The 26,948-nt window shown below is 52.6% G+C and overlaps 1 protein-coding gene across 1 annotated transcript; it reads left to right on the top strand.

The window, feature by feature from the left end:
* Positions 1-1,338: 1,338 nt before the first annotated feature.
* On the top strand, positions 1,339-24,975 carry FADS6 (fatty acid desaturase 6). The gene is made up of 6 exons (XM_065910064.1): positions 1,339-1,556; positions 2,171-2,337; positions 19,734-19,914; positions 20,687-20,874; positions 22,093-22,272; positions 23,070-24,975. The coding sequence occupies exons 1-6, from the start codon at positions 1,394-1,396 to the stop codon at positions 23,217-23,219; spliced, it is 1,029 nt and encodes a 342-aa protein (XP_065766136.1). The 5' UTR covers positions 1,339-1,393; the 3' UTR covers positions 23,220-24,975.
* The last annotated feature ends 1,973 nt before the right edge of the window (positions 24,976-26,948 follow it).

Here is a 26,948-nt window from a genome sequence, read left to right as displayed (position 1 = left end):
CTGGGAGTTGTGGGGGTTACACAAAACCTGTTAAGTACGAAGCCTTGGTAAACTGTAAGGAATCAGGTGTGTTTGCTTGGGTGTGTATGTGTTGGCCTGTTAAATTACAAACTCTTTAGAATATCGATCTGGTAAAGAAACTCTTGCCTTTATATGTATTAAAAAAAAAAAAGTTGGAGGGATAAACGCACAAGAAATCAGGAAGGAAAACGCGAAGGAAGATCAAGGAATCCAAGTCCTAAGCGTTGCGGACTCTTTTCCGGTTTCTCTTCCGTTTCCTCCCCGCCTGCTCCTCGCCTTCCCGTCTCCCTTCTCCCTCCTCCAGAGGGCTCCTGCCCCCAGAGCTGCCGCCCCCACCACTCCAGGCCTCATTTTAGAGGGACCTCCATATGAAGCCAGGACTTCCGAATGAAAAAAGAGAAAGGACAATCAGAAGTGGCGGAGGATGTTTGCACAACACAGCGGCTTGGCTCCCAGGGCCAAGGCCAGCCTCCCACAGCGCGGGCTAGGGCCCGGGCCGATGCAAGGGCCAGGACGGGTGCTGCTGCCGTCTCCAGGGCCCCGGGCACCCCTGAGTGAGCGGTACCGCAGAGCGACCCACCTGGATGGTCAGCTCTGAATGCGTATTTTCTCTACAGCAATCCCTTCTCAATCCCAAACTCTCTGGGGTAGAGACAGCTTTCCACGTGCCGCTGCTAAAGCCGGATTCAGAGGGGAGCGGCCCCACCCCCCCCATCACCATCACTCGGAGGCTTGAGCGAGGCCTTGAACTTTCTGTCCCCTGAATTCACACATCTTTCCCGGCACTGTTTTAGGTCCTGAAGATAAGACTGGAGAAAAAGCGGCCAAGTGAGGCCTGCCGGTACCAGCGTCCCGTCTGTGGGTGGAGAGAGGGGACGAATGTCCGTGTCGGGTGTGGAGCGGCTGCTAAGTGCTACTGGGGAAATACTTTTCAGGGATAAAAAAGTCCCACAAACCCGAGCAGGGTGCGGCGCCGGAATTACATAAGGGAGCTATTTGAGGTCAGGCGGTCGGGAAAGTCCTGGGGGATGAGGGCCTCTACGGGGGTCCTCGCGCCCCCATCCCGCCGGCGCCCGCGTCCCCTCCGCGGCGATTTGCTTCTGGCTGCAGGTGGCCTCCCCACCCCCGCGCATCCGTGCGCTCCTCCTGCGCCCGTTCTGGTTCCGCCCGCCAGGAGGGTGGCCCCGGGCCGGCCGGGTCTCTGGGCGCGCACCGTGACACCGTGACACCGGGGGCGGGTGTCCCCAGCCGCGCGCGTGACTCCGCCCCGCCCGTCCGCCCCCGCTCGCGCTCGGCGCTTCTGCCGCCCGGCGCCGCAGACGCTCCGGATCCTCCGAGTCCTCGGCGGGTGCCAAGTCCGAGCGTGGAGCCCATGGAGCCGGCGGGGGGCGCGCCCCAGGAGAGCGCCGGGGCCGAGGCGCTGCTGGGCGAGCTGGAGGCGCGGGTGCAGGAGGTGGTGAGGGCCAGCTCGTGGTGGGAGCGCCACGGCGTGGACTGCGCCATCCTCGCGCTCAGCCTCCTCGCCTTGCCACCCGGTGAGGGACATGGGGGACTGGGGGCTGCGGGGCCCGCTGGGCGGCGGGGGAGAGTGGCGGGGTGGGGTAGATGGCACGTGCCCGGGACCCTAGGACAGAGGGTCAGCCCGGAAAGTCCGGTTGGAGTGTCCTGACTTGTGTACCCGGAGGTGCCCTGATGGATGAAGGGCAGTGGAGGAGAAAGTTGAGCCGAGTCAGGGAGAGGCGGGGGGATGGGGGTGGGGGGATGAGATGGCCTGGGGAGGGGGAGGGTGCTGCCTGGGGGAGGGGGCGAGGGGCGTGTCCCCTGGTCTGCCTGGCCTGGACCCCCCACCGTGCCCTCTTCCCACCGCTCCTCTGGCAGGGGCGCAGAATGAAGGTTCCCGGCCTCTCCTTGGTGTCAGTGGGTTCTGTCTTGTCTCAGAGCCTTTAGAGGGAGCCGAGCCATCCCACTCGGGCCTTCGTGGAACCTGCCACACCGCTGTCCGTGGCAGTCCCCAGGGCTGGGCCCGCTTTGACCCGGGCTTCCAGGGGTGCAGGCTGGGGCGTTTGGGCCCAGATCTCCAAGAACCAGAGAGAGATCCGCCGCCCTTACCGCTCTTCTGCTTGCAGCCAACCCTCTCTTCCCTGCGCAGGGTTCCTGTGCCTCCGCTCTGACAGCCCCCTGGTCTTTGCCCTGGGCATCACCATCCTCGGGGTGTGCCACTACACGCTGACTGTCAAGGGCAGCCACCTGGCCACTCACGGCGCCCTCACCGAGTCCAGAGGCTGGAGCAAGGTCTGGACACTTTTCTTTGTGGAGGTGAGCCTGGGCCTGGGTGGGAGCTGCTGCAGGGCTTTGGTGTGAGAATCCAGGCGTGCACAGCCCTGTGAGCCCTCGAGGGTCAGCAGCTGCAGCGGTTGGCACATGGGCCCAAGCGTGTTTCCTGCCTGTGCTACGGTCTGTGTGTGTCCGCGTGTGTGCGCAACCCCAAGCCCTTGAGAGGGTAGAGGGCTGCATGAGGAATGACCAGTGCTCAACTGAGGCCGTGGACGCGGCCCGAGCACCGGTTTCTCCTGGGGGTGGCTCTCTTCCCTGCAGCACTGGTTCGGGAGGGCGGACCTTCTTCCTCCCCCCAGGACTCCTGCGGCTGGCAGGGCCTGGCTGCAACCCTCGGGCGTCCTGGTTTTTCAGTTCGGGTTTGGGATGTGAGCCACAGACAGAGGGCAGGGGAGCAGGGGCCTGGTGTCTGTCCCAGCACCCCAGTTCCACAGCAGCCCCCACCTCCTGACACCTGGCGATGGTGGAGCTTCCTCAAAGCCCTCTGCTTCCCCCGGTCTGTACCGGGAGGGCCCCTCCTCTCTCCTGACTCTTGCCCCGCTTCTTCCACCATCTCCCCAGCCTGCCTCAGCCTGTGGGCACGGTCAGGAAGGCAAAGGTGTCTGGCCTGGTTCCCCTTCTCTCTGGACCAGTCTCATGTCTCTGATGCTCTGAGCGCCCCCTCTTCCCTCCCTTCCAGGTGACCCCCCACCATGGGCCCTGGGTCCCTTATGAACAAATGTGAAAGCTGGTACCAGACACTGTCCTTTTCTACCAGGAACTGGTTACTGTGACCAATTAACTCAATTATTAACTTTTTTTAAAGACCTTTTATTTGTTTATTGGCTGCACCACGAAGCAGGTGGGATCTTAGTTTTCCAAGCAGGGATGCAGCCCTCACCCCCTGCTTGGAAGCTCAAAGTCTTGACCCCTGGACCACTAGGGAAGTCCCTCAATTACTAACTTTTAATAAAGTTATATAACTTTACATAACTGTACATGCATGCACACAGGACATTTTATAAAATTATAGTGCATGAGTTAGATGAGAGGAAGCATTGTCTGTCTAGCACCCTCCATTGCCTTCATCCTCCCCAAACCCACCTCTCCCACCTGCACACATTTCTGTTTTTTTTTCCTTAAAGGGAAGGAGATTCCTTAATTTTTTATTTTTTAAAATATTTATTTATTTGGCTCCAGGTCTTAGTCGCGGCACTCGAGATCTTTGATCTTCGTTGTAGCATGTGGGATCTAGTTCCCCAACTAGGGATTGAACCTGGGCCCCCTGCACTTGGAGTGCCAAGTCCTATCCACTGGGCCACCAGGGAAATCCCTGCACACATTTCTAAAATGCAAAGGACAAGGGGGGGACTTCTGGTCCAGTGGGTAACACGCCAGTGCAGGTTTCCCAATGCATGTTCCTGGGTTTGGTCCCTGGTCAGCGATCTAGGTCCCGCATGCTGCACCGAAGACCCAGCATAGCCAAATAAATAAAAATAAAGAAATATACTTTTTAAAAAGGACAAGGGGAACCAATGGGTCCTCAGGGTCCATTTCAAGACACTCTTCTTCCCAGAGACCCCTGAGCGTTGGTCTCAGCCAGACTCTAAGGTGCAGACCCAACCCTCGAGCCAGGGTCAGACGCCCCTCTCCTCCAAGTTTGTAATCACAAGCAGGGGAGGAACCAGGCATGTTGTGCTATCACGTCGGCTCTGTCAAAGCTGTACTGAGCCCCAGGGGTCTGGGGGCAGCTGAGAAGGTGGAGTCTTCCTAGGCTCCCCAGATGGAGGGCTCCAGCTGAACCACAGCGCGGGAACCTCCCGGAAGGACGCCAGCAGCCTGGTGGCTGCACCTCCTCTCGTCCCCTGGGACCCAGGGCAGTGGCCTCATCTTTGCCTCTTTAGTCCCTGGCACAGGGCTGAGCTCAATGTTTGTTGACAATGACCCTGCAGGGGACCCGGGGACAAAGTCCTGGGAAGAGCGAGCTGCCGGAAGGTCACAGCCTGGAGGCGGGTGAGCCCCACGTAGTGGGGGAGGCTTGACTTCCACCCCCGAGCTGTGACGGCTGGTATGCCGCAGGCAGATCACAGATTTCTCGAGGGCAACCTGAGTGGGAGGCCTCTGCTTTTCCACCCCCCATGCCTCAAGGCATGGCCCTGACTCTGGCCAACCTCAGGGAAGATCCAGCTCCCAGTGGGAAGGAGGGGACGGCTCCACCTCCTCGGCCACTGGCATGGGTGGGGCGTGGATTCTTTCCTTTTGTCAACCAGGCAGCCGACAGTGTCGGGGCCACCTTGGACACACTGACTCTGTGACCTTGGACAAGTTACTTAATTTAGCATCTAAGTGTTGGTTTCTCCATGTAATAAATGAGAATAATAATGTTACCTCCCTTGTGAAACCAGTGTGAATATTAAACGAGACAGCCTAGATCGTCATTAGGGCCTGGGCCTGACTCTTCAATGCCTGCTTCCAAGTAACAAGTTCCCCCACTGCCCCCATCACCTTTTTTTTCCTCTTGAGGGAACACACAGTCAGTTGCAAGGAAAAGGTTAGTGGTTTTTGTTACTTGTTTTGTTCTGTTTGTTAGCATTTATTTTTTTAAAGAAATTGCTTTAATCAAATGCTTTAGTTTTCTGTTTTTTCTTTTCTTTAACACTTTTGTCTGTGCTGGATCTTTGTTGCTGCACAGGCTTCTCTCTAGTAGTGGCGAGCTGGGGTTACTCTCCAGTTGAGGTGCGCTGGCTTCTCATTGTGGTGGCTTCTCTTGTTGCAGAGCAACAGAGCTCTCGTGCGTGAGGGCTTCAGAAATTGCGGCTCCCGGACTCTAGAGCACGTGCTCATTAGTTGTGGTGTTGTCACCACGCGTTCCGGGAAACAAACTCACTCAGAAGGACAATGCAGATAGTGGAGTGCAGTTTATTACACTGGCGGGCCCAAGGCAGAGTCTCCTTTTAGCCAAGGACCCCGACCAGTTTTTGGGAAAATCTTATATACCCTAAGTGTACTTGCTCAAACCCACCTCCCCAAATTCCTTGAAACTAGTCTGGACAAGGTAAAAGAGAGATTCGATCAAAGTTAACCCATGATTCATGTGTCACAAGACTAGATAAACAGTGGATACTTATCAACAGGCCTGTGGTCATGTCCTGAAAAACATAATGGAATCTACCACTTCGTTCTGTTACAGAGATAATTAGCATATTCTTTTAGGCGACGGAGAGTCCAAGTACAAGTCCTGAGGCTCTTTTATCGGGGGGTCTGGTTTTCCATTGGTATGCCATTTGTATAGATACGGGCCCAAAGCTCAGAGTCCACTGGGAGGGTGACCATGCATGTAGCCTGATGTTCGCAGCCTGGCCTAAGATGGAGTCCGGCTCTGTCTGTTTCCTCCTTCATTCCCCACTCTTGATGTTCTTAACTCATATTATGAGCATCATTCACAGGGATGTATTGCACCCTGGCTCTCCGACCTCCAATTTGGGAGAATGACATCAACCTTCGGGTTACAAAGTTCATAATACATTGTAAAATTCAGGGTCCACAAAGCAGAACTATCAAGGCAACTATAGCAATGGTAAATATAGTCTTCCACCAATCACCCTTCACCCAAGATAGGACCGAAGTTCAGAAAGGAATGTTTTCATTTGACATTGCTTTTACCTGTTTTTTCATGTCATCTAAAGCAGTTGATACATTGCCAGGTAAGTCAGGAATGCATACACAACATTCAACCTTAATTATAGCACAGGTCCCTCCTTGAGCCGCTGTGAATATGTCCAAAGCCATTCTATTTTGAATTACTGCTTTTCTCATTTGGATTTGCTCTTCATTTAAGGCTTGGAAGGCTTTTGTTCTATCTAGGAGGGCCTGTTTTGTGAAATTAGTCAAGACCTCTACTTTAATCATGATATCTGTTGTCCCTATAGAGGGTACGAATAAGGCAGCAATATACTCACACCATTGAAACACAGATCTTGTCCACCTAGCATGTAAATAAGGTAGATTTACTGGGGCTTGTTGTAGGTTAGGCTTTTGTTACACTGGCATTTATATCAAATGCAACCCTATGACCCGAGTCTATTGACTGTAGGTCTGGCTTATACCCAGGGAGCAGGGAGAGATTATGATTGTTTCCCAGAAAAGAGCAGAGTGGTTTAAAATCTCCTTGGTGGAGCAGTGACAGCCCCCAGGAAAGTCCATCCATCACAGACAGAGGCATAGCCCCACATACCCAACAGTTGGAGGTATTGTGGAAGTTGGCGTAGGAATGTGCACGTTGATGAGACCAAAGCAGTAGGAGTTGATTATGCGGCTTCATCCTCAAGGGGCTGGTCCAGGATCTTCTTTTCCTTCTTCTTAAGGGTGGTCTTAGTCTCTTGAGGGTCACTGGGTTCCCTCTGTGCAGTCCACTCAGCGTTTCCTGGGTCTGCGTGGTATGCTCTCTTCACCCTCGTATGATGGATCCAAGGGGCAATACCTGCAACTTTAACTGCAGTAGGGGTAGTTAGAATAACATAAGGGCCCTTTCACCAAGGGGCTAGTAAATCAAGTTTCCAGTCTTTGACCCATACTTGGTCACCAAGCGTAAACTCATGAATCTGTCCCCCAAAGGGGAACGGTACCCTTTCTTGTACAAACTTAGTTACCTGATTTATTACCTTACCCAGTCCCATCTGCTGTGAAATCCTATAACCCCTTACTGGAGGCAAATTTGTTGACACCTGTTTTATTATGGGAGGAGGCCTCCCATACACAATTTCGTGTGGAGAATAGCCTTGGGACTGTGGGGTCATCCTGAGTCTGAGCAGAGCCATCGGAAGCAGGTCCACCCAGGAGCAGTCAGTCTCTATGATCCACTTGGAGAGTCTCTTTAAGTGTCCGGTTGGTTCATTCCACCATCTCAGAACTCTGGGTCTATATGCAGTGTGCAGTTTCCATTTGATGTTTAAAGTTTTGCTTACTTCTTGTACTAAATCAGCTACAAAAGCCGGGCCATTGTCTGATTCAATGCTGGGAGGAAATCCAAATCTGGAAACTATTTCCCTAAGCAGGCACCAGGCTACTTCTGATGTTCTTTCAGTCCAGGTAGGTCAGAAAAGATGACTGGAATGATTTCAATTTTTTGAATTTACCAAGGCTAGATTTATGGCCCAGGATGTGATCTATTCTGGAGAAGGTTCTGTGTGCACTTGAGAAAAAGGTGAAATTGATTGTTTTGGGATGAAATGTCCTATAGATATCAATTAGGTCTAGCTGGTCCATTGTGTCATTTAAAGGTTGTGTTTCCTTGTTAATTTTCTGTTTAGTTGATCTATCCATAGGTGTGAGTGGGGTATTAAAGTCTCCCACTATTACTGTGTTACTGTTAATTTTCCCTTTCATACTCGTTAGCGTTTGCCTTACATATTGCGGTGCTCCTATGTTGGGTGCATATATATTTATAATTGTCATATCTTCTTCTTGGATTGATCCTTTGATCATTATGTAATGTCCTTCTTTATCTCTTTTCACAGCCTTTATTTTAAAGTCTTATTTTATCTGATATGAGTATTGCGACTCCTGCTTTCTTTTGGTCTCATTTGCGTGAAATATTTTTTTTTCCAGCCCTTCACTTTCAGTCTGTATGTGTCCCTTGTTTTGAGGTGGGTCTCTTGTAGACAGCATATATAGGGGTCTTGTCTTTGTATCCATTCAGCCAGTCTTTGTCTTTTGGTTGGGGCATTCAGCCCATTTACATTTAAGGTAATTATTGATAGGTGTGGTCCCATGCCATTTACTTTGTTGTTTTGGGTTCACGTTTATACAACCTTTCTGCATTTCCTGTCTAGAGAAGATCCTTTAGCATTTGTTGAAGAGCTGGTTTGGTGGTGCTGAATTCTCTCAGCTTTTGCTTGTCTGTAAAGCTTTTGAATACTCCTTCATATCTGAATGAGATCCTTGCTGGGTACAGTAATCTGGGTTGTAGGTTATTCTCTTTCATTACTTTAAGTATGTCCTGCCATTCCCTTCTGGCCTGAAGAGTTTCTATTGATAGATCAGCTGTTATCCTTATGGGAATCCCTTTGTGTGTTATTTGTTGTTTCTCCCTTGCTGCTTTTAATATTTGTTCTTTGTGTTTGGTCTTTGTTAATTTGATTAATATGTGTCTTGGGGTGTTTCGCCTTGGGTTTATCCTGTTTGGGACTCTCTGGGTTTCTTGGACCTGTGTAACTATTTCCTTACCCATTTTAGGGAAGTTTTCAGCTATTATCTCCTCGAGTATTTTCTCATGGCCTTTCTTTTTGTCTTCTTCCAGTCCAGGTAGGAAAAGCTTTTACCCACCTCGTGAACGTACACACCATGACCAGCAGGTAACGGTAGTGTCGGTGAGGTTTCATTTCAGCGAAGTCCACTCCCAGGTGTTCAAGGGGCAGCATGCCTTTCAGCTGAATACCCGAAGGTTTTTGTCTGAATACCCGAGAGGCAGCATTAACCTGTGAGCAGGCAGCATGGCCTAGGTGGGTCGCTTGGTGTGTTTGGCTTACCAGAGTGTGTGCCAGCCCCTCTGGTACAAATAATTTGTCACTTGGCAATTCCCACCATCCGTTTTCAGTCTTGATGGCCCCTTCCACTTTGGCTAACCTGACAGCCGTTGTCCTTGTTTTATCAGGTTAGTGCCATCAGTATATAGGACCCAATTGGGGTCTGGAACCTTGAGCCCTTCTTTAAAACAAACCCCAGATACCTTACCTCCTGTTTGTAGATCTGTGCCTTCTTCTTCGACACCCAGTAACCTGCTTCCATCAGCAGCTGGAGCAGTGCTTTTATCCCTTCCCAGCATTTTTCTCGGCAGCCAGCAGCAGGTCATCCCCGTATTGTAGGAGCCAGCATCCATACTCTTCCGGATGGAATGAGTCCAGGTCAGAAGCCAAGGCTTCCCCAAAGATGGCTGGGGCGTTCTTACACCCTCGTGGGGGAGTCCAGATGAGCTGTTGTTAGGTGTCCCCGACTGGATCTTCCCATTCAAAGGCAAAGATGGGCTGTGACGCTGGGGCGAGGCGTATGCAGAAGAAGGCATCCCTGAGATCTAGGCAAGTGTAAACTTTAGTCCTCGGCGGGAGGAGGCTAAGCAAGGTGTAGGGGTTTGGAACAGTGGGGTGTAAGGTCACAGTTGCCTGGTTGAATAGCCTGAGAGCTGGTACAGGCCTATAGTCCTGTCCTCTTCCTTTTTGACTGGCAGGATTGGTGTATTCCAAGTCAACTGGCACTCTCCTAGAATGCCCGCTTGTTTCAATCTATTGATGTGGGGCAGTATGCCGGCCTGGGCCTCTATCGGTAGCGGGTACTGGCGCTTTCTAACCAGGATGGTGCCTGGTTTGAGTTCTATTATCACTGGGGCGTGATATTTAGCCAGCCTGGGGGGAGGGGGGGTTGTCTTCCCCCCAGACCTCAGGGAATAATTGCGTTAGCTCTCTCATGCTCTTTCAGCCCACCCGGTTCTTCCTTCGGAGGCTCACGCAACCTCCACTCATCTTGTGGGGGGGGGGGGGTATTGAGAGAGAAAGCAAATAAGTCATAGCGCCCATCTGGAAGGTGGGCCTCTCCTCAGGGGAGAAAGTCACTTGTGCTCCTAGCTTGGAGAGCAGGTCTCTTCCCAACAGGGGTACTGGGCACTCAGGAATGTAGAGGAATCCATGAATCACTTGGTGCCCCCCATCTGACATTTTCTGGGCTGGCAAAACTGTTTAATCATCTCTTCTCCCGATACCCCAGTTACAGCGGTAGTCTTTTTGGACAGTGGTGCCACAGGTTTTGTTACTACCGACAGTTCTGCTCCTGTATCCACCATGAAGGCAATGTTTTGGTCCCTCACTTTTAAGGTTACCATGGGCTCTCCGGGACCTGATATCTCTGAGCCCCGGCAGCCCTAGTTAATTTCCAAGTAATTTTAATTTCCAGCAAGCCCCAGAAGTGCAGGAGCTTCCTCTTCCTTCCTTGCCTTAGGGCATTCATTCTTCCAGTGGCCAAAACCTCGGCACCCGGCACCCGGCACACTGGTTTGGCTGTAACAGGGCCCGGGGCCCTGGGCCTCCGTTGGGACTGGTTGAAGGACTGTCCTGTTCTGGGGGGCAGAGGAGGTTTCCGCAGAGATAGACTTTCCCAGAGCAGGAGCTAGCACTGCAAATCTCTTATCTGTTCTCTTTCGTTCCCTCCTGCTCTCTGACAGAGCGCAGTCTCTGCTTAATTCCAACGTCTCCCTTCCCTTCCTGTCAGTACGCGCCGGGAGAGGTGGGTATTGCTTGGGCGGTTCCGCTGGAGCCGGATCCTGGAAGTGTTGGCCAGAGGCTTTTGCCACCAGGATCGGAGCCCGCCGAGGTGGCGGCGCTACGACCTCCTCCGGGAGAGCTGGCGGAGGAGCAGCGGCTGCTGCAGGAGCTTCCTGGCCCTGGATTGGGCATTAAGGCGGCCTCTGGTCCTGGTGGAGCACTGGGCCGGCAGGCGCGTCATCATCCAGTGCGGGGTAGGGGTCAGGTCAACCCCATCCAAATCCTGCCAGATCCCAGCGGGAGAAGGGGGATCGGCGTGTCTTCACCTGCCTGTCAGCACTACCGAACCAGAACACCACGTGGTCTAAGACTGTTTCCCTTAAAGTCTGTTCTGCCTTGGTGGGCTTGATCAGGTGCGGATGAAAACATAGATGGGTTAAATATCCCATGTCCCAGGCCGTCTCTCCGGAAAAGCCAATTCATACTCACTTATGTATCCCCCTCCTTCTAGCCTGACAATTCCAAGGGGGTCAAGAATTTCACAGCAGACAGGACACCTCCTGGGGGAGGGTAGAATATGAGCATACAAGGACCAGTTTCCAATCCTAAAAATCCCCTGGTGATCGCTGGTAATAATTTTCCCTGAGACAGCGTGGACACACCTCCTAAATGACCTTCACAAATTCCCTTCCTAAGCCCTAGCACGCTCCTGTGTACCAAGCAATCACCGCCTGCCTATTCCAGGCTCCTGTGGGTCTGTGCCCCTTCTAGTCCCTCCAGGGGGGTGATCAGGCCCCCTCTTCCACCCTGGTGGGTGGCTTCCTCCTCCTGAGCGCTCAGTTCCCCTGCTACCGTCCACCACCTGCTAACATGAAAGGTCGGGGCATTGGGAAGCAGAATCCTTCCAGAAGGGCGAGGCGCCTTCCCTCCTCTAGAAGATTCAAGTCACAAGGCCTCAGAGTAGTCCCAAATGGGACTTGTCTCCTTAAAGTGAGGAGTTTCCCGGCCCATGCACCAAATGTTGTAGCCACGCGTTCCGGGGAACAAACTCACTCAGAAGGACAATGCAGATTGTGGAGTGCAGTTTATTACGCTGGCGGGCCCAAGGCAGAGTCTCCTCTTAGCCAAGGACCCTGACCAGTTTTTGGGAAAACCTTATATACCCTAAGTGTACTTGCTCAAACCCACCTCCCCAAATTCCTTGAAACTAGTCTGGACAAGGCAAAAGAGAGATTCGATCAAAGTTAACCCATGATTCATGTGTCACAAGACTAGATAAACAGTGGATACTTATCAACAGGCCTGTGGTCATGTCGTGATAAACATAGTGGAATCTACCACTTTGTTCTGTTACAGAGATAATTAGCATATTCTTTCAGGCAACGGATGGTCCAAGTACAAGTCCTGAGGCTCTTTTATCCGGGGGTCTGGTTTCTCATTGGTATGCCCTTTCTGTAGACACCGGGCCCAAAGCTCAGAGTCCACTGGGAGGGTGACCATGCGTGCAGCCTGATGTTCGCAGCCTGGCCTACGTCGGAGCCCAGCTCTGTCTGCTTCCCCCTTCAGTGGCACACGGGCTGAGTAGCGCCATGGCACGTGGGATCTTCTCGGGCCAGGGATCGAACCTGTGTCTCCTGTGTTGGCAGGCGGATTCTCTACCGTTGAGCCCAGTGTTGTTGATTTTTAACTGAAGTTTGACCAACTTGAACAAAGCTCAGTGGAGGGGTGTGTGTGTGTGTGTGTGTGTGTGTGTATTGAGGGGCTGTTTGCTGAGGCCCTGAACCATACCTGTCCTTTGCATCACGCAGAGGACCAGCTCTTGCCACGCAGAATCTCAATGGACTACCTGGGACCCTCCTGGATCCCCAGCTCCCCCATCTTTCACGTCTCGTTGTCTCTCTTTCATCCTCCGCTTGTCGACTGCTTGCGCTCTTTCCAAACTGACCTTCAGGAGCCAGCATCACTATAGAAGAATCTGGTCCCCTAGTCACAGCCTCAGGTGTTGACTGAGTGTCACTGCACCCAGCTTTTGCCAGGCTTCTTTCACGATCTGCTGGCAAGAGCTGGGGGTAGGAGAGGTCACCCTCTCTGACCCGTGGGGTCTGAGGGGAGGGCAGGCAGGATGGCGGGGGCAGCTGAAATCCAGGTTGCTATTGCTTCTCTGCTAAAGTACCCAAAATCATATACCACACTCACGCCAGGATTGACTTCCCTCCAAACACTCACTTCCCGTCTACCCCCTAATGTTCCATTCCATTCCATGCACCTCTGATCCTGTCCTTTCCCACGAATTACCCTCGTCTGCCTGCCCCTTGTCCTGGGCTATGTCATGACGACTTCTGCTTATCTTCTTGGGTACTGCCTGTCAAGGGCCACAAGAATGTAGGGGGCAGGCTGGAGTGGGCAGGCCCCCATGGTTCAGGTCCTGAAGCTTGGAAAAGTTTAGTTTTTAATTTATAGTTGATTTACAATGTTGTGTTAATTTCTACTATACAGCAAGGTGATTCAGTCACACACACACATATGCACACATTCTTTTTCATATTCTTTTCCATTAGGGCTTATCATAGGGTATTGAATATAGTTCCCTGAGCTATAGAGTGGGACCTTGTTTTTCACCCGTTCTCTATGGAATAGTTTGCAACTGCTGACCCCAAATTCCCTGTCCCTCCCCCATCCATCTGCCCCTTGGCAACCCCAAGGGTGTTCTCTATGTCTCTGAGCCTGTTCCCTGTGTCTGTGAGCCTGTTTCTGTTTGTAGATAAATTTATCACATATAAGTGACATCTATCACATGGTGTTTGTTTCTCTCGTCCTAACTTATTAATATGACAATCTCTACATCCATCCACGTTGCTGCAAGTGGTATTATTTCATTATTTTTATGATTAATATTCCATATATATTATCAAATCTTATAATATAACCACATGTTATGTTCCATATAGTATATACTATCATATAATATATTTATGTATGTATACACCACATCTTCTTTATTCGTTCATGTGTCGATGGGCATTTAGTCTGTTTCCATGTCTTGGCTGTTGTAAATAGTGTTGTAGTGAACACAGGGATGCATGTATCTTTTCAAATTATAGTCTTCTCCAGACCCACACCCAGGAGTGGGTCTCAGGATCATATGGCAACTCTATTTTTAGCTGGAGAAGATTAACTCCTGTAATCAGGAGGGCTTTAGGGAGTCCCTTGCAAGTCACTCATAGTCAAGATGTTCCCCTAAGTGGGAGGGAACAGGCCGTGCCAGTTACTGAGCTCCATTGTGTCTCAACTTCCAACTCTCCTTTTAAAGTCGGCTTTGTGCTTCGGGGGTGGCGTCACAGCTGGTCCACAGAGAGCCTGGTTGGCTCTGCCCTGGGGGAGGGGTGTCACCCGGGGGGATACTGTCACCTTCACTCCAGTCCCCTGTGGTGGTCGTGGAAGCCCAGAACCCCCAGCCTGATTACGATGCTGGAACAACTCCGATTCTCTTCCCACCAGTTCACTGTGGCCTTTATCTTCTGGGCCGTCTCTGACCTTCTTTCTGTTTGGCCCCACCTGAACCCTGAGGGGTGGTCCTCTGAGTATGCTCCACTGTGATTTTTAAATTTTTTAATTAAAAAAAAATATTTAGCAGGCAAACTCAGAGATCTGTAGTACAAAATATACTTCTTTAAAAAAAAACTTTTGTACTTTTGAAATAATTAGAGATTCACAAGACCCTGCAAAAACGGATCAGAGGGGAGAGAGCAGTCCAGTGGACACTTTACCTAGTCTCCCTGAGTAGTTACATATATTTAAATGTCATTCAACATTTGACCTTCAGGACTTCCCTGGTGGCTCAGTGGTAAAGAATTGACCTGCCAGTGCAGGAGACATGGGTTCAATCCCTGGGTGAGGAAGGTCCCCTGGAGAAGGCAATGGCAACCCACACCAGTATTCTTGCCTGGGAAAGCCCGTGGACAGAGGAGCCTGGCGGGCTAGGAGTCTGTGGGGCCGCAGAGTCAGACACGACTGAGTGGCTAAACGACAGCAATTCAGCACGCCAGGACGTTGACTTTGGTGTGTGTGTCTGTGCGATTTTATCATGTGTGCACACTTGTAAATGTACTTGCAAGGGGTCGTGTGGCAGTTCCCACACCTGTGGGTCTCCAAAAGCCTGGCCCCCGTGGGCTTGCACATGGGCCCCCAGAGGCCGAGGATGCTGGAGCAGGATCAGGTGGTCCTCTGTGGGTGGTAGCACTGAGCCTGGTGAATGTCCTGGGGTGGGTATGGTGGTGGGGGGTGGCTCGGAGAAAAGGATGGGGCTGCTCCCGGGGGGCCGTGGCTGCCCAGTGGGGAGGGGAGACTTGGAGGGAGGCTGGGTTTGCTGGGGAGATGTAGGAACTGAAACAGTGTCAGTAGTTGAGGCTCCATGTGGTTCAAAATCATCGGGTTTTCGCTCCCGGCCCAGCCCTCTGCTGGGTGCTGGGGACACAGTGGTGAGCAGAACCCTCGTGCGGTTCCCCAAGGGCTCAGAGTCCAGTGGGTAAACAGGCACACATGAATGACATCAAAATAATAGAAGTCTTAATTATACCAACTGACCCTTCCTGGGCGCTTAGTGTGTAGCTGATGTCAATTATCTTATAGTCACGCCTCCCTGTGAGGTCAAACCTATTATCGCCCTTACTTTGTGGATGAGGAAACACTGGTCTGGCAGGTTAGGTCACTTGCCCCCGGCTGCTCAGCTGTTACGCGGTGGAGCCCAGGGCCAGGGCAGGCAGATTGTGAAGGCGGCTGTGTGAAGGCCGTGGGAACAGAGAGGAGAGCGCGTGGCAGGGATATGGGCAGTGTCTGCAGGTGTTTGGGGCTGTGATGACTAGGGTGTGTCTGTGTGTATGTGCTTGTGTGCAGGTGTGTGTGTATGTGTGTGCTGCTGGCATCTAGCAGGTAGGGGCCAAGGTTGCTGGTAGTCTGTTATACACAGGATATGGAACGAAAAAGTGTGATGTCTGAGGCTTTGCAACCCCATGGACTGTAGCCTGACAGGCTTCCATCCAGACAGGAATACTGGAGTGGGCTGCCATGCCGTCCTCCAGGGGAATCTTCCCTTCCCAGGGATCGAACCCAGGTCTCCTGTACTGCAGGCAGATTCCTTACCGTCTGAGCCACCAGGGAAGCCCCCGGTCCCCAGAGGCAATAGTGGTGAGGCTGAGAACCCCTGGCGAGAGCGTCTGGAGGAGATGCTGTCAGGACAGGCTGGCTGGGCTCAGGAGTGGGAAGGTGGCTGCTGGTTCGACTTTTTGTGACCCCATGGACTAGAAGACACCAGGCTCCATAGAGTTCTCCAGGCAAGAATACTGGAGTGGGTTGCCATTTCCGTTTCCACATCCTATACTTAAAAAAAAAAAAAAAAAAAAAAAATTTGGCTGTGCCAGGTCTTAGTTGCAGCATGTGAGATCTTTAGTTGCGACATGTGGGATCGAGTTCCCTAACCAGGGATGAACCTAGGCCCCCTGCACTGGGACCAGCAAGTACGTCCCCAGGTGTCCTATACTTTACTTGACAAGCCTAAAGCGGGGAGGACCCCAGCCCACAGCCCCTCCTGCCTGACGGATGCTGCCTCTGGGACAACCCCCAGCCCCTCCTTCTCACCCTGTCCACCCTGTGGCCTTCTTCTCCTGTCCCCACCTCCGGAGTGACCCTCGCCCCCCAGGCCTTGAGCTGGAGACTTGGCTCCTGCCTTGATTGCCTCCTCCTCCTCCCCGCCCCAGATCCCTCCTTCTGCCCTGCCCTCTGGCCCTCACCTCTCTCAGTGACCACACCTACAGCCTCCAGCCTGGCACCTGCCTCATCCTGCCCCTTCCCTTCTGATCCAGTAAGTGATCTATTTGAAACCCAACTCTGTGTCCTAATCTCATAATGACGGTTTTCAATCCTGCAAAGTATTGTTTGCTTAAAAATTAAAAGAGGAAAATATTAGAGCACACGTAAAGAGATAGAGGACCTCCCTCACCTCCCAGGAGGAAAATGGGGCAACTGGCGGGTGGGGTAGGAAGAAGACCCCCCCCCACCCCGAGTACTTTTTGAATTATGCAAACATATTACCTGTTCAAAAAATAAAATATTTTTAAAAGTACCAAGTTAAAAAACTACTTTTGGCTGCTGGTGGAGGTCTGAGGATGCTTAATGAATAAACAACTAAATGAACGAATGAGAGATCTGGGGAGGGACTGCGATTTATTTTCATTTTTATTTGTTTGTTTTTGGCTGCCCTGGGCCTTCGCTGTTGCTCATGGGCTTTCTCTAGTTGTGGTGAGCCGGGGCCACTCTTCGTTACGGTGCTCGGGCTTCTTGCTGCGGGGGCTCCTCCCGCTGTGGAGCACCGGCTTTAGGCGAGCGGGCTCCAGTAGTTGCCACTCAAGGGCTCCAGGGTGTGGTGGGTCCCCCAGCTGTCGCTGAGAGGAGATGTCGAGAGGAATTATACTGACGTCTACCCCACACTCACTTTGGCCACTTGAGGAGCCTGAGTGCGGCTGAGAGATCTAGGTTCTTAAGTCTGCCTGAGGGTCGTAGAGGGTAGTGATATCAAGAAGTTTCTGGAACCTTCTCTGGGTCTGGATGGGAGATCATCTTGGGCGAGGCCTGTAAATAATCTTTTGTAGCAGGACCGTCTGTAACGCATGGCCCTGTCCCCCGGCCCTTTGCCATCAAAGGGCATGTGATACACGCCGAGCCCGGTGTCCAGTCTCTCTCCTCCTCCCAAGCCCACCGTGTTCCCTCTCGTTCTGGAAAGAACATCTAGATGGGAGGGAGAATTCCAGTGTATAGAAATAGCCTCAGATCTGGGTTTCTTTTCCTTTCTTTTTTAACGTGGACCATTTTTAAAGTCCTTATTGAATTTGTTACAATTCTGCCTCTGCTGGGAAGCAGTGGGGTCTTAGCTCCCCAACCAGGGATGGAACCCAAACCCAAACCCCCTCGTTAGGAGGTGAAGTCTCAGCCCTGGACCACCAAGGAAGTTCCCCCAGATCTGTTCTTATTCTTGCAAAAAGGCAGGTCACACAGATTCCGGAAGCCTGTGCTGAGTCACGAACCACATGTTACACACATGCTGGCCGCCCCCAATTCTCTGGTCTGGGTATGTGGCTGAGAACCTGGCGCTGCAGGCCTCTGTGGTCAAGTTCCTACCACGCTCAGTAGGGTTCAGGCCCCAGGCTGTTTCTGGCTCAAAGCATGATCAGCTGCTAGTCTGAGCAGAGATGTAGAGCTCGGCCAAAAGGAAGGGCAAGAAGGAAGAGCAGATTGCTGAGTGCAGCTAACATTTCTTGAAGCAAAAAGCAATGCAGATAAGCTCGGCCTCACACAGAAGTGTGAGGAAGGAAAGCAGTTAAAAACAGTCACAGACTTCCCTTGTGGTGCCAATGCAGGGGACGCAGGTTCGATCCCTGGTCCGGGAAGATCTCATATACCCAGGGTCAACTAAGCCCATGTGTCACGCATACCCTAGAGCCTGTGCTCGGGAACACGAGAAGCCACCCTCGAGAAAGTCCGTGAGCTGCCAAAAAGTAATTAATAAATAAAAACAAAACAACAACAACAACAAAAGCCCAGTTGCTTTTTTCCAGTTACAGAACCGTGAGGCTCAAAATACACTTGCAAGCCTTGGGCAGAGGCGGGCTGGCCTCTGAGGAGGCCCTGGCAGATCCTGGCAACTGCTCCTTTGTGAACCAACTGGTCCTTTTTTTTTTTTTTTTTTAATAATGGATGATATTTTACTTTTTAAAAAATTATTTTTTATTTATTTGACTGTGCCGTGCGGCATCTAGGGATCCGTGACTGAGGACTGCACCATGGCTCCTGCCCTGGGCGCCTGCGGCCTTAACCCCTGGACCACCAGGGAGGTTCCCTGCTCTGCTGTTTATGGTGCTCACAGGGACTGGCATCGGGACGCCCTTCACATCCTCAAGGAAATAGGCAGGCAGCATCTTCAATAAAATTAGCAAAGTCTTCTGGCTTTTGGATAAAATATTGGAAGAGGCTGAGGTTGGGTGTGTTAATCTGCATACATCTGCATGAGGAACACTTTGGCGCCTCTTTTATATTCAGAATGACTGCTCTTCTTGGCATCATGGAGCTGCTGCAGCTGCTGGCTACCAGCTTCAGACACTCCAACGTAGGGTCATGCCAAAGAGTCACCCCTAGGAAGAAGTTAACTCTACCCTGGGTGCCACCTTCAGGGACGGTTCAGAAGATGGCCTTTCTTCCTCCCTAGACTCCCCTCTCTGCGGGGGGCTCAGGATGCAAAGCAGTGTCACGAAGGTGCAGATGTTTCCTCGATGAACACTCACGAAATAATTGCCATCAGATGCCTGGAGCTTTGCCTTCTGTGCGTCCAGTCCTCCAACGGCCCTCTCAGACTTGCTGGCCTCCCACCCCCAAATGCTTTGCAGCATCATGCTGAGTGGATGCAGTTGCTTTTTTTTAAAAAAAAAGATTATTTGGTTGCACCGGGTCTTAGGGGCTTCCCAGGTGGCGCTAGTGGTAAAGAACCTGCCTGCCATTGCAGGAGACAAGAGATGAGGGTTCCATTGCTGAGTCGGGAAGATCCCCTGGAGGAGGGCATGGCGACCCACCCCAGTATTCTCGCCACGGACAGAGGAGCCTGGTGGGCTACAGTCCATGGGGTCGCAAAGAGTCGGTATGGACCAACGAATCAACGTAGCACGCTCACGCATGCATGCACGCGTGCGCCAGGTCTTAGCTGCGGCACCCAGCCGCAGGATCTTTCTCTGTGGCTCACTGGCTCCTCACTGCAGCGCATGGGCTTCTCTGGTTGTGCTGCGGACCCTTGAGTGTGCAGACTCAGTAGTTGTGGGATTAACTGCCTCCAGGCATGTGGGATCTTAGTTCCCCAACCAGAGATCGAACCCACGTCCCCGGCATTGGCAGGCAGATTCTTAACCACCGGACCTCCAGGGAAGTCCCAGGATGGGGTTGCTGTCCTAGATCCCCGAGAGCTGATGGTCAAGGCCGATGAGCTGGGGGTGGAAGGCAGGAAGGCCCTGGAAAGGCAGGGTCTGGGGAAGGAGGGTCTTTTCGAGGCTCTAAAGGTCCAGCTTTGCTCGCCTGTGATGTGGACCCCGCCCCGCTTCTGGCTCCCTCCTCCAGGTATGCACGTCCTTCACTGCGGAGTACGCCAAGTATGGACACGTGAAGATGCACCACGGCTACACCAACGTGCTGGGCCTGGGGGACTCAAGCACGTGGAGGCTGCCTTGCCTCAACCGCTACGTCTACATGTTCCTCGCTCCTTTCTTGATCCCCATCATAACCCCGCTGGTGGCTGTGGGTGAGTAAGCCGGGGCATGCCCTGCGAAGACTTGGCCCCCCCCCACGCCCCTTCCCTTGCCCCCCTCTCCTGGCTTCCTGGAGGCTTCATGAAGGAAGTGAGGAGCCCCGAGTTGAGACCAGACAGAAACGTTCTGAGACACCCAAGCAGGGTGGACAGAACTTTGGAGCTGGGGCCAAGTCTGCGTCTACCGGTTACTGGGGGGTGATGGCCACAGGCAGGTACCTTAACGTCTCTGAACTTCAGGTTCTTACCTGCTCCTCAAGGATGGTGCGAAAGCATAACGAGGTCGTAGATGATGTAATAGTGTTTTGTAAAGGCCTCACTCTGTTGTAGGTTATAATTGTTAGTCTCATAGGGGCAATATTGTTAGGTGGAAGGAGCAGGGCCCTAAGGGGCTAAGGGTTCAAGCCCCATGCCATCACTTACTATTAGTATCAGACTGACCTCGTTCAGGTTGCTTAATGCTCTGTTTTCTATTCTAAAAATGGGTTAAAGAAAAAAAAAAGGGGAATTCCTTGATGGTCCAGTGGTTAGGACTTGGCACTTTCACTACTGGGGCCCGGGTTTGATCCCTGGTCGGGGAACTAAGATCCTGCAAGCCACACAGTGCAGCCAAAGGGGGAAAGAAAAGAGAATGAACCTACTTTTCAGGGCTGTCACTACCTCCGTCACCCGAGTTTGCACCACTCAGCCACCAGGGAGCCTGCATATGTTGGATCGGAACCTTGCCAACCCCCTCTCCCCCAATCTCTCTCGCCTGTTCTGGCAGAGCGGCTGAGAGAGGTGGAGCTCAGGACGGCCCTGCGGACTCTGGGCCTGATCTCCCTGGGCCTTTATTCTCAATACTGGCTGCTCCTGAACGTGTCTGGCTTCCGGAGCCCCGGCTCGGCCCTGGCCTGCATGCTCATCACCAGGTCCCTGCTGGCCCACCCTTATCTCCACGTCAACATCTTCCAGGTGAGGCCCACTGGTGAGGGGGCGTGGGGACCAGCCTCCGGGGTGCGTGGCTGCAGCTGGACTCTAGATTCTAGGGAGAGAGAGGCCACCAGGTGAAGTGCCTCCCTACCCTTAGCCTCTGCCCTTCTCCCTGAGGGTTATCACAGAGGGTTTTGGTCTCAGGTAAGGAGTTTACTTCCCTTCAACACTGGCTGCCGTTTGAGCATGAATGGGAGATTTATTAAGCAGCTTCTGTGCAAAGGTGGCACCAGTGGGAAAGAACCCACCTGCCAATGCAGGCGACGTAAGAGACCCGGGTTCGGCCCCTGCGTTGGGAAGGTCCCCTGGAGGAGAGAATGGCAATCTGTCCCAGTATCTTGCCTGGAGAATCCCATAGACAGAGGTGCCTGGTGGGCCACCAGCCCATGGGGGTGCGAAGAGTCGGACACGACTGAAGTGACCTTGCACGCACATGTGCAAAGTTTACTTGACTAAGCTCCTTAGGGACACAAGTGAATAGGACCCCAGCTCCTAGCCTCAGGGCTCTTACTGTGATGAGCCCGAGGGAAGTGAAACAAGGGCCATCACAGAGATCCCAGCGGGCATGTGTCTAGGGAAGATGCTGGGGGAGCTGGAGATGGGAGGTTCTTTGTGGGAGGCCGGCAGCTCAGCGCTCAGTTCTGGGGCTACTTCCGTGGGGACGGTCCCCTCTCTGCTCCCTGGACCAGTGAGGATCCCAACCTAGCACTTACCACAGAGCCACTAATGACTTAATCCCAGGATGCAGTCCCATGGTTGTGTTCCCTCCGCTTGTCCTGTGAGACCGGAAGTTCCCATTCACGTCCACATCCTCTAGACTGAGGACAACGCCTCGCAGTGGAGGCGTTTCTTGAACCATGAGCAGGATTTTGATTGTTGGAAAGAGAGCAGAGAAGGGTCTGTTCGGGATGCAGCAAAGGCACAGGGATGTGAGGGACAGTGGGGGGCAGCCGTGGACTCAGAGGACCACGGGGTCAGAGGGGCACCCAGACTCCCATTCACTGCGCTGATGGGGGGAGTGGTCCAGGGATGGGCGAGGCTCAGCACAGGGTACAGACAGGGTCCTACTGGAGCAGGAGGTGAGACGGACACAAGGACCCACGGGGCCCCCCGGGTGCCGGCGGAGGGTGCCGGGGCGGGGTGGGGACGCACGGGTCTGCCCGGCCTGGCCCCAGGGCCTGACCCTCCTGTCTGTCTCAGCACATCGGGCTGCCCATGTTCTCCCCCGACAAGAAGCCCCGACGGATCCACATGATGAGCCTGGGGGTGCTTAACCTGCCCCGGCTGCCCGTGCTGGACTGGGCGTTCGGCCACTCTCTCATCAGCTGCCACGTGGAACACCACCTCTTTCCCAGGCTCTCCGACAACATGTGCCTGAAGGTAGATGAGGGTGGAGCTGGAGGGGCTTGGATGAGGGAGCTGCCTGAGGGTGGAGGGGGAGTCCCCTTCAGGGCCCGATGATCAACTGACCTGGCCAGAATTTTCCAGGAAGGGGCCACTCAGGGAACAAGCAGCAGTGTGACTTTTGATCAGAAACACTTGGGTTTCTGACCTGGCAGTGTGACTCTGGACAACTTAACTGAATACCTCTGAGCCTCAGCTTCCGCATCTGTAAAATGGGACTAAGCCGTGCCTGGGCTTCCCTGGTGCCTCAGACAGTAAAGAATCTGCCTGCAATGCAGGAAACCTGGGTTCAATCCCAGGGTTGGGAAGATCCCCTGGAGAAGGGAATGGCTACTCACTCCAGTATTCTTGTCTGGAGAATCCCATGGACAGAGGAGCCTGGCGGGCTGCAGTCCATGGAGTTGCAAGAGTCAGAAACGACTGAGCGACTAACACTTTCAAGCAGTGCTTACGTTGACACGTTTTGAAGATAATGGAGAAATGGACCTGAAATGTCAGGCTTGACAGTATGCTTGGTCAAAGGGAAAGATGGCGCTTATCACCCTATGCTAAGGAGGACTGTCAGATAGTCAGGATCCCCGGAGAAGAATGCTGGGGATGAAAACTCCCCTTCCCCTTGCCTGCTGGAAGCGTGGGAGCTCTCCCAGCCCCTCAGCTCCTCCCCAGCATCATGGGACCAAGCAGACGGGGGCTGGGGGCTGGGGGCTGGGAGGGGAAAGTCCCCATGAGGATGCGCCTATCTGCAGTGTCTCCTCCCACCCACCTTCTGGCAGGTGAAGCCTGTGGTGTCCCGGTTCCTCCACGAGAAGCAGCTGCCATACAACGAGGACTCCTACCTGGCTCGCTTCCGGCTGTTTCTCCAACGCTATGAGGAGTTCATGGTGCAGACCCCTCCCATCACAGAGCTGGTGGGGCTGCAGTGAGGGGTGGGCCAGCCTGGCCACCCTGCTGTCCTTCCCGGGGGCCCAGCCCTGGCGCTCCTGCCTCTGCTGGCCACCCCTGGGGCGGGGAGGGCGCCGGCCCCCACTCAGGGGCTGTGCTTCGCTCCATTGGAGTGTGGAGTTGCGGGTGGATCGTGAGGCTGGGAGCTCACGCCGGGGGTTCCGGGGGTCACCTGCTCTGCTTGCTTTTCTGGGTTTCGAGGAATAAAGGCGGCTGGGCATTCTGCTCAGTCTGGACCTGAGCCAGCTTCATCTCAGGACTAAACAGCTGGATTCCTTCCTGCTTTCGCTCTGAGCCTTGGGAGGGCTGGGACAGGGGTACAGAGAGGCTCTAGGTTGGGGGCAGGCTGGGAGGGGCACCAAGAGAGAAGGGTCCACCTGCCCCCTGGCGAGGGCCTCCCTGGTGCCAGGGAGCTCTGGACTTGGCCACTCCTCCTTCCTGTGCCATTTGAGGTTCCGGCCCCAAAGGAGCCCTCTCCCCAGGGACCACAGGGAGAGGTTACCTCCGGCAGACTTTCCTAGTATCTCAGCCAGGAAACCTGTGCAAGAGCCTGGGCTCAGCAGCTCCCGAGACCCACAGCATCTGTGAGATCAAAGTGTGTGTTTTGTGGGGAAGGCTCCAGGGCAGATGAGGATAGCAAGGGGGTAAGTAGCTTTGAGTGGGACCTTGGCTAGCTCTCCAAGTCAGCTTTGCTTGTGATGTTTGCAAGGGGTGGAGGAATTCTCAACTGGGGGAGAGAGAAAATGACTGGGAGGGTAGCTGAGGCTGAAGAGGGGTTATGGGAACAGGCACTGGAGGTCAGATGGCCTTGGAGAGGAGAGGAAGGAGGGGGAGAGGGATGGGGGTTCAGACACAAGAGCTGGGAGTCAAGGGCTATGCTTAGCTGTGAAAGGAATGTCTGCAGCCTGGGAGTGAGGCGGAGATATAAGGGAGTGACTGATGCCAGCCAGAACAAGAGCCTAGGTAGTGGGGATGCCACTGAGATCCAGCCCAAAGCGGACGGCCTGGAGAGAGAGAGCTGGGAGCAGCGCTGCCTGGAGGCTGGATGAGAAAGTGGGAGGCAGGGCCCAGCTGGAGGCTGAGGGAGAGTCAGAGAAGGAGGCTGGGCCTCTGACAGGAGGCCAGAGCAGTTAAGTTTAAAACAGGTTTCTCACTTTGGCACTGTGATGCTTTGGCCAGCTAATTCTTTGTCGCTGGGGACTGTCCTGTGCATTGTAGGATGTTTAGTCGCATCTGTAGCTTCCATCCACTAGGATGCCAAGTTGTGACAATCAAAAATGTCTCCAGACATTGCCAATGTCTCCTGGTTGGGGGGCCGGCGGCAAAAACCCTCTCTGGTTGAGGACACACAAGTCTATCCTAAGTGTATGATCACCTTGTTTTTCAGTGAAGTCCTTGGACGAGGTGAAGGACATGCTGATCCTGATAAAGGGAAGGCTGAATGCCAGCACGTGGGGTGGGTGGAGGGGAGAGGGGCAGGCGAAGGCGTTCTCTGAGCCTGGTCCCGTGAGAGCACCGGTCTCTGGTGTGGCCTTCGGCGGCTCTGCTGAGTAGCTCCCAGTTGCCTGGCCAGGTCCATGCCCCTCTCCTCCACCCTGCCCTTCTCTCTGGAAGCCCACAGCTCCTGGCCAGTGCCCTCTCCTCCCGCTGCAGCTCTTGCTACTTCCGGAACAGCTCCTTCTTTTTGCTCCTTCAGGGCCTAGGGTGAAAGTGGCTTCCAGCTGTTGATTGTCCCCCCGTGGTGGTGGGGGGCTTTACCACATCCTTCATCCTGCCACACCTCTGCACAAAGTTCCTTCATTAAACTCTCTTCAACCAGTCCCTCTGAGCATGCCATCTGGTTCCTGCTGGGAGGCTGACTGATAGAGCAGTTTTGGATCCAAGCAGCCCTCTTGGAAGGAGGCAGGCTTGGCAGCCTCCCCCGCCTACTGCTCTGCTATATGTTATTAATGCTCTTTTGAAATGCATTAGCAACTCAGAAATGGCCTTAAGGTCTGGGAATGTGATTAATCAAACTGCTAATTCTCCACATGAAAAATGCAACATCAGAAAAGGCCCCTTGCACCTCCAGGCCTCCTGGCTAATGATTAAAACCATCCTAATACAACCAGTGACTCAGTATTATTGATCTGGGCCTGAGTGGGGAACAGGCTGAAGTTGGAGGCCCTGGTACCAGACCTGGCTACACAGCAGGCCCCCAAGAACGCTCTGTCACTTTGAGGCTTGACTGTCTGTTACTCTGGGACTGTGACTGGGATTGACTGGGCCTTGAGAAATGAGGGGAGATGACAAGAGTGAAGGAAGCCCTTTGAGGGCTCTGCAGAGACCTGAGGTCTAATTTACAGAGACACACTGGAGGGGATAATACTTATGATGATGTTAGCTATCATCAGTTCAGAACTTATGGCACATTTTTAACCTGTGCTATCTAACTTAAAAATTATTTATTAGGCTTTGCTGGGTCTTAGTTGCAGCATGTGAGATCTAGTTTCCTGACCAGGGATCAAACCCTGGCCCCTGCATTGGGAGCTCAGAGTCTTAGCCACTGGACCACCAGGGAAGTTCCTATGCTATCTAACTTTAATCTTTACAAGAAATTGTTACTATTTCCCCCTCATATTGTGGAGATAAGCCTTAGAGAGATTAAATTTATCAATGTCATATAGCTTGTACGTGGAGGAAGAAAGATTCAAACCTGGTGTGTGCAACTCCAGAATTCCTGCTCTTAACCAGCAGAGATACCACCTCTGGGTAGGGAGCAGTCTAGGGCTTTCTAGGGTGTCTATCCGCAATCTCCATCTCTTCCTCCCATGTGAGAGGATAATAAATGGAATGTTAAGAGAAACTCTTCATGTACATACATTATGTGCCTGGCAGTGTGCAAACTCTGGGGATACGAAAGTGTGATTGGGCCCAGTCTGCTGGAGCTTATTGTCTAGTGCAGGAATTGAGAAACCTTTTCAGTAAAATGTTAGATGGTAAATATTTGGGGCTTCGTGGATGATATGGTTTCTGTCACAACTACTCAACTGTGCCATCAAAATACAAAAACAGCCAGAGACAATATGTAAAGAAATGAACATCACTGTGTTCTGTTTTTTGCCATGCTGTGAGACTTGTGGGATCTTAGTTCCCCAACCAGGTATTAAACATGGGTCCTGGCAGTCTTAGCACTGAGTCCTAATCACTGGACTGCCAGGGAAGTCCCTAAATTAAAAAAAAAAAAAATTTATGTAATTTCACATGTCACAGAATATTATTCTCTCGTTTTAGAAAAACCATTTAAGAATGTAAGTCATGAACTTGTGGGTTATACAATACAAAGACAGGTGGTGAGAGGAATTTGTGCTACAAACTGTAGCTTGCCTACTCCTGGTCTGATGGGAGGAGTACAAAACACAGTGACTTACTAGAAATCAGAGCAGTGTTTACTTCTCAGTAAAGGGAAGTAAGTGGAAGGGAAGGGAAGTAAGTAAAGGGAAGGGAAGTGTCTAGAAGGGGCAAAAGGAGCCCCTGTGAGTGCTGGCAAAGTTCTACTTCTTGATCTAAGTCATGGTTACATGGTTACATCTTGTGATGACTCATCAACTTATGGTTTGTGCAGTTTTCTGTTCATCATACTTTGTAAAGAAAAAAAAAAGTCTGCCATTCCAGTTCTACAAGGCTCAAGCTATTAGCTACTGCAGTCACTCACCAACAATGTTCCCTGA

The sequence above is a fragment of the Muntiacus reevesi genome, chromosome 18, assembly GCF_963930625.1.
Source record: "Muntiacus reevesi chromosome 18, mMunRee1.1, whole genome shotgun sequence".
Taxonomy (NCBI): Eukaryota; Metazoa; Chordata; class Mammalia; order Artiodactyla; family Cervidae; genus Muntiacus; species Muntiacus reevesi.
This window is presented reverse-complemented; position numbering and strand designations above follow the sequence as displayed.

Coding starts and splice junctions, on each gene's coding strand:
- FADS6 (XM_065910064.1), top strand. CDS start 1,394: ATGGAGCCGGCGGGGGGCGCGCCCCAGGAGAGCGCCGGGGCCGAGGCG. Junction 1,557..2,170: donor CCTCCTCGCCTTGCCACCCG/GTGAGGGACATG, acceptor TTCCCTGCGCAG/GGTTCCTGTGCCTCCGCTCT. Junction 20,875..22,092: donor TCCACGTCAACATCTTCCAG/GTGAGGCCCACT, acceptor TGTCTGTCTCAG/CACATCGGGCTGCCCATGTT.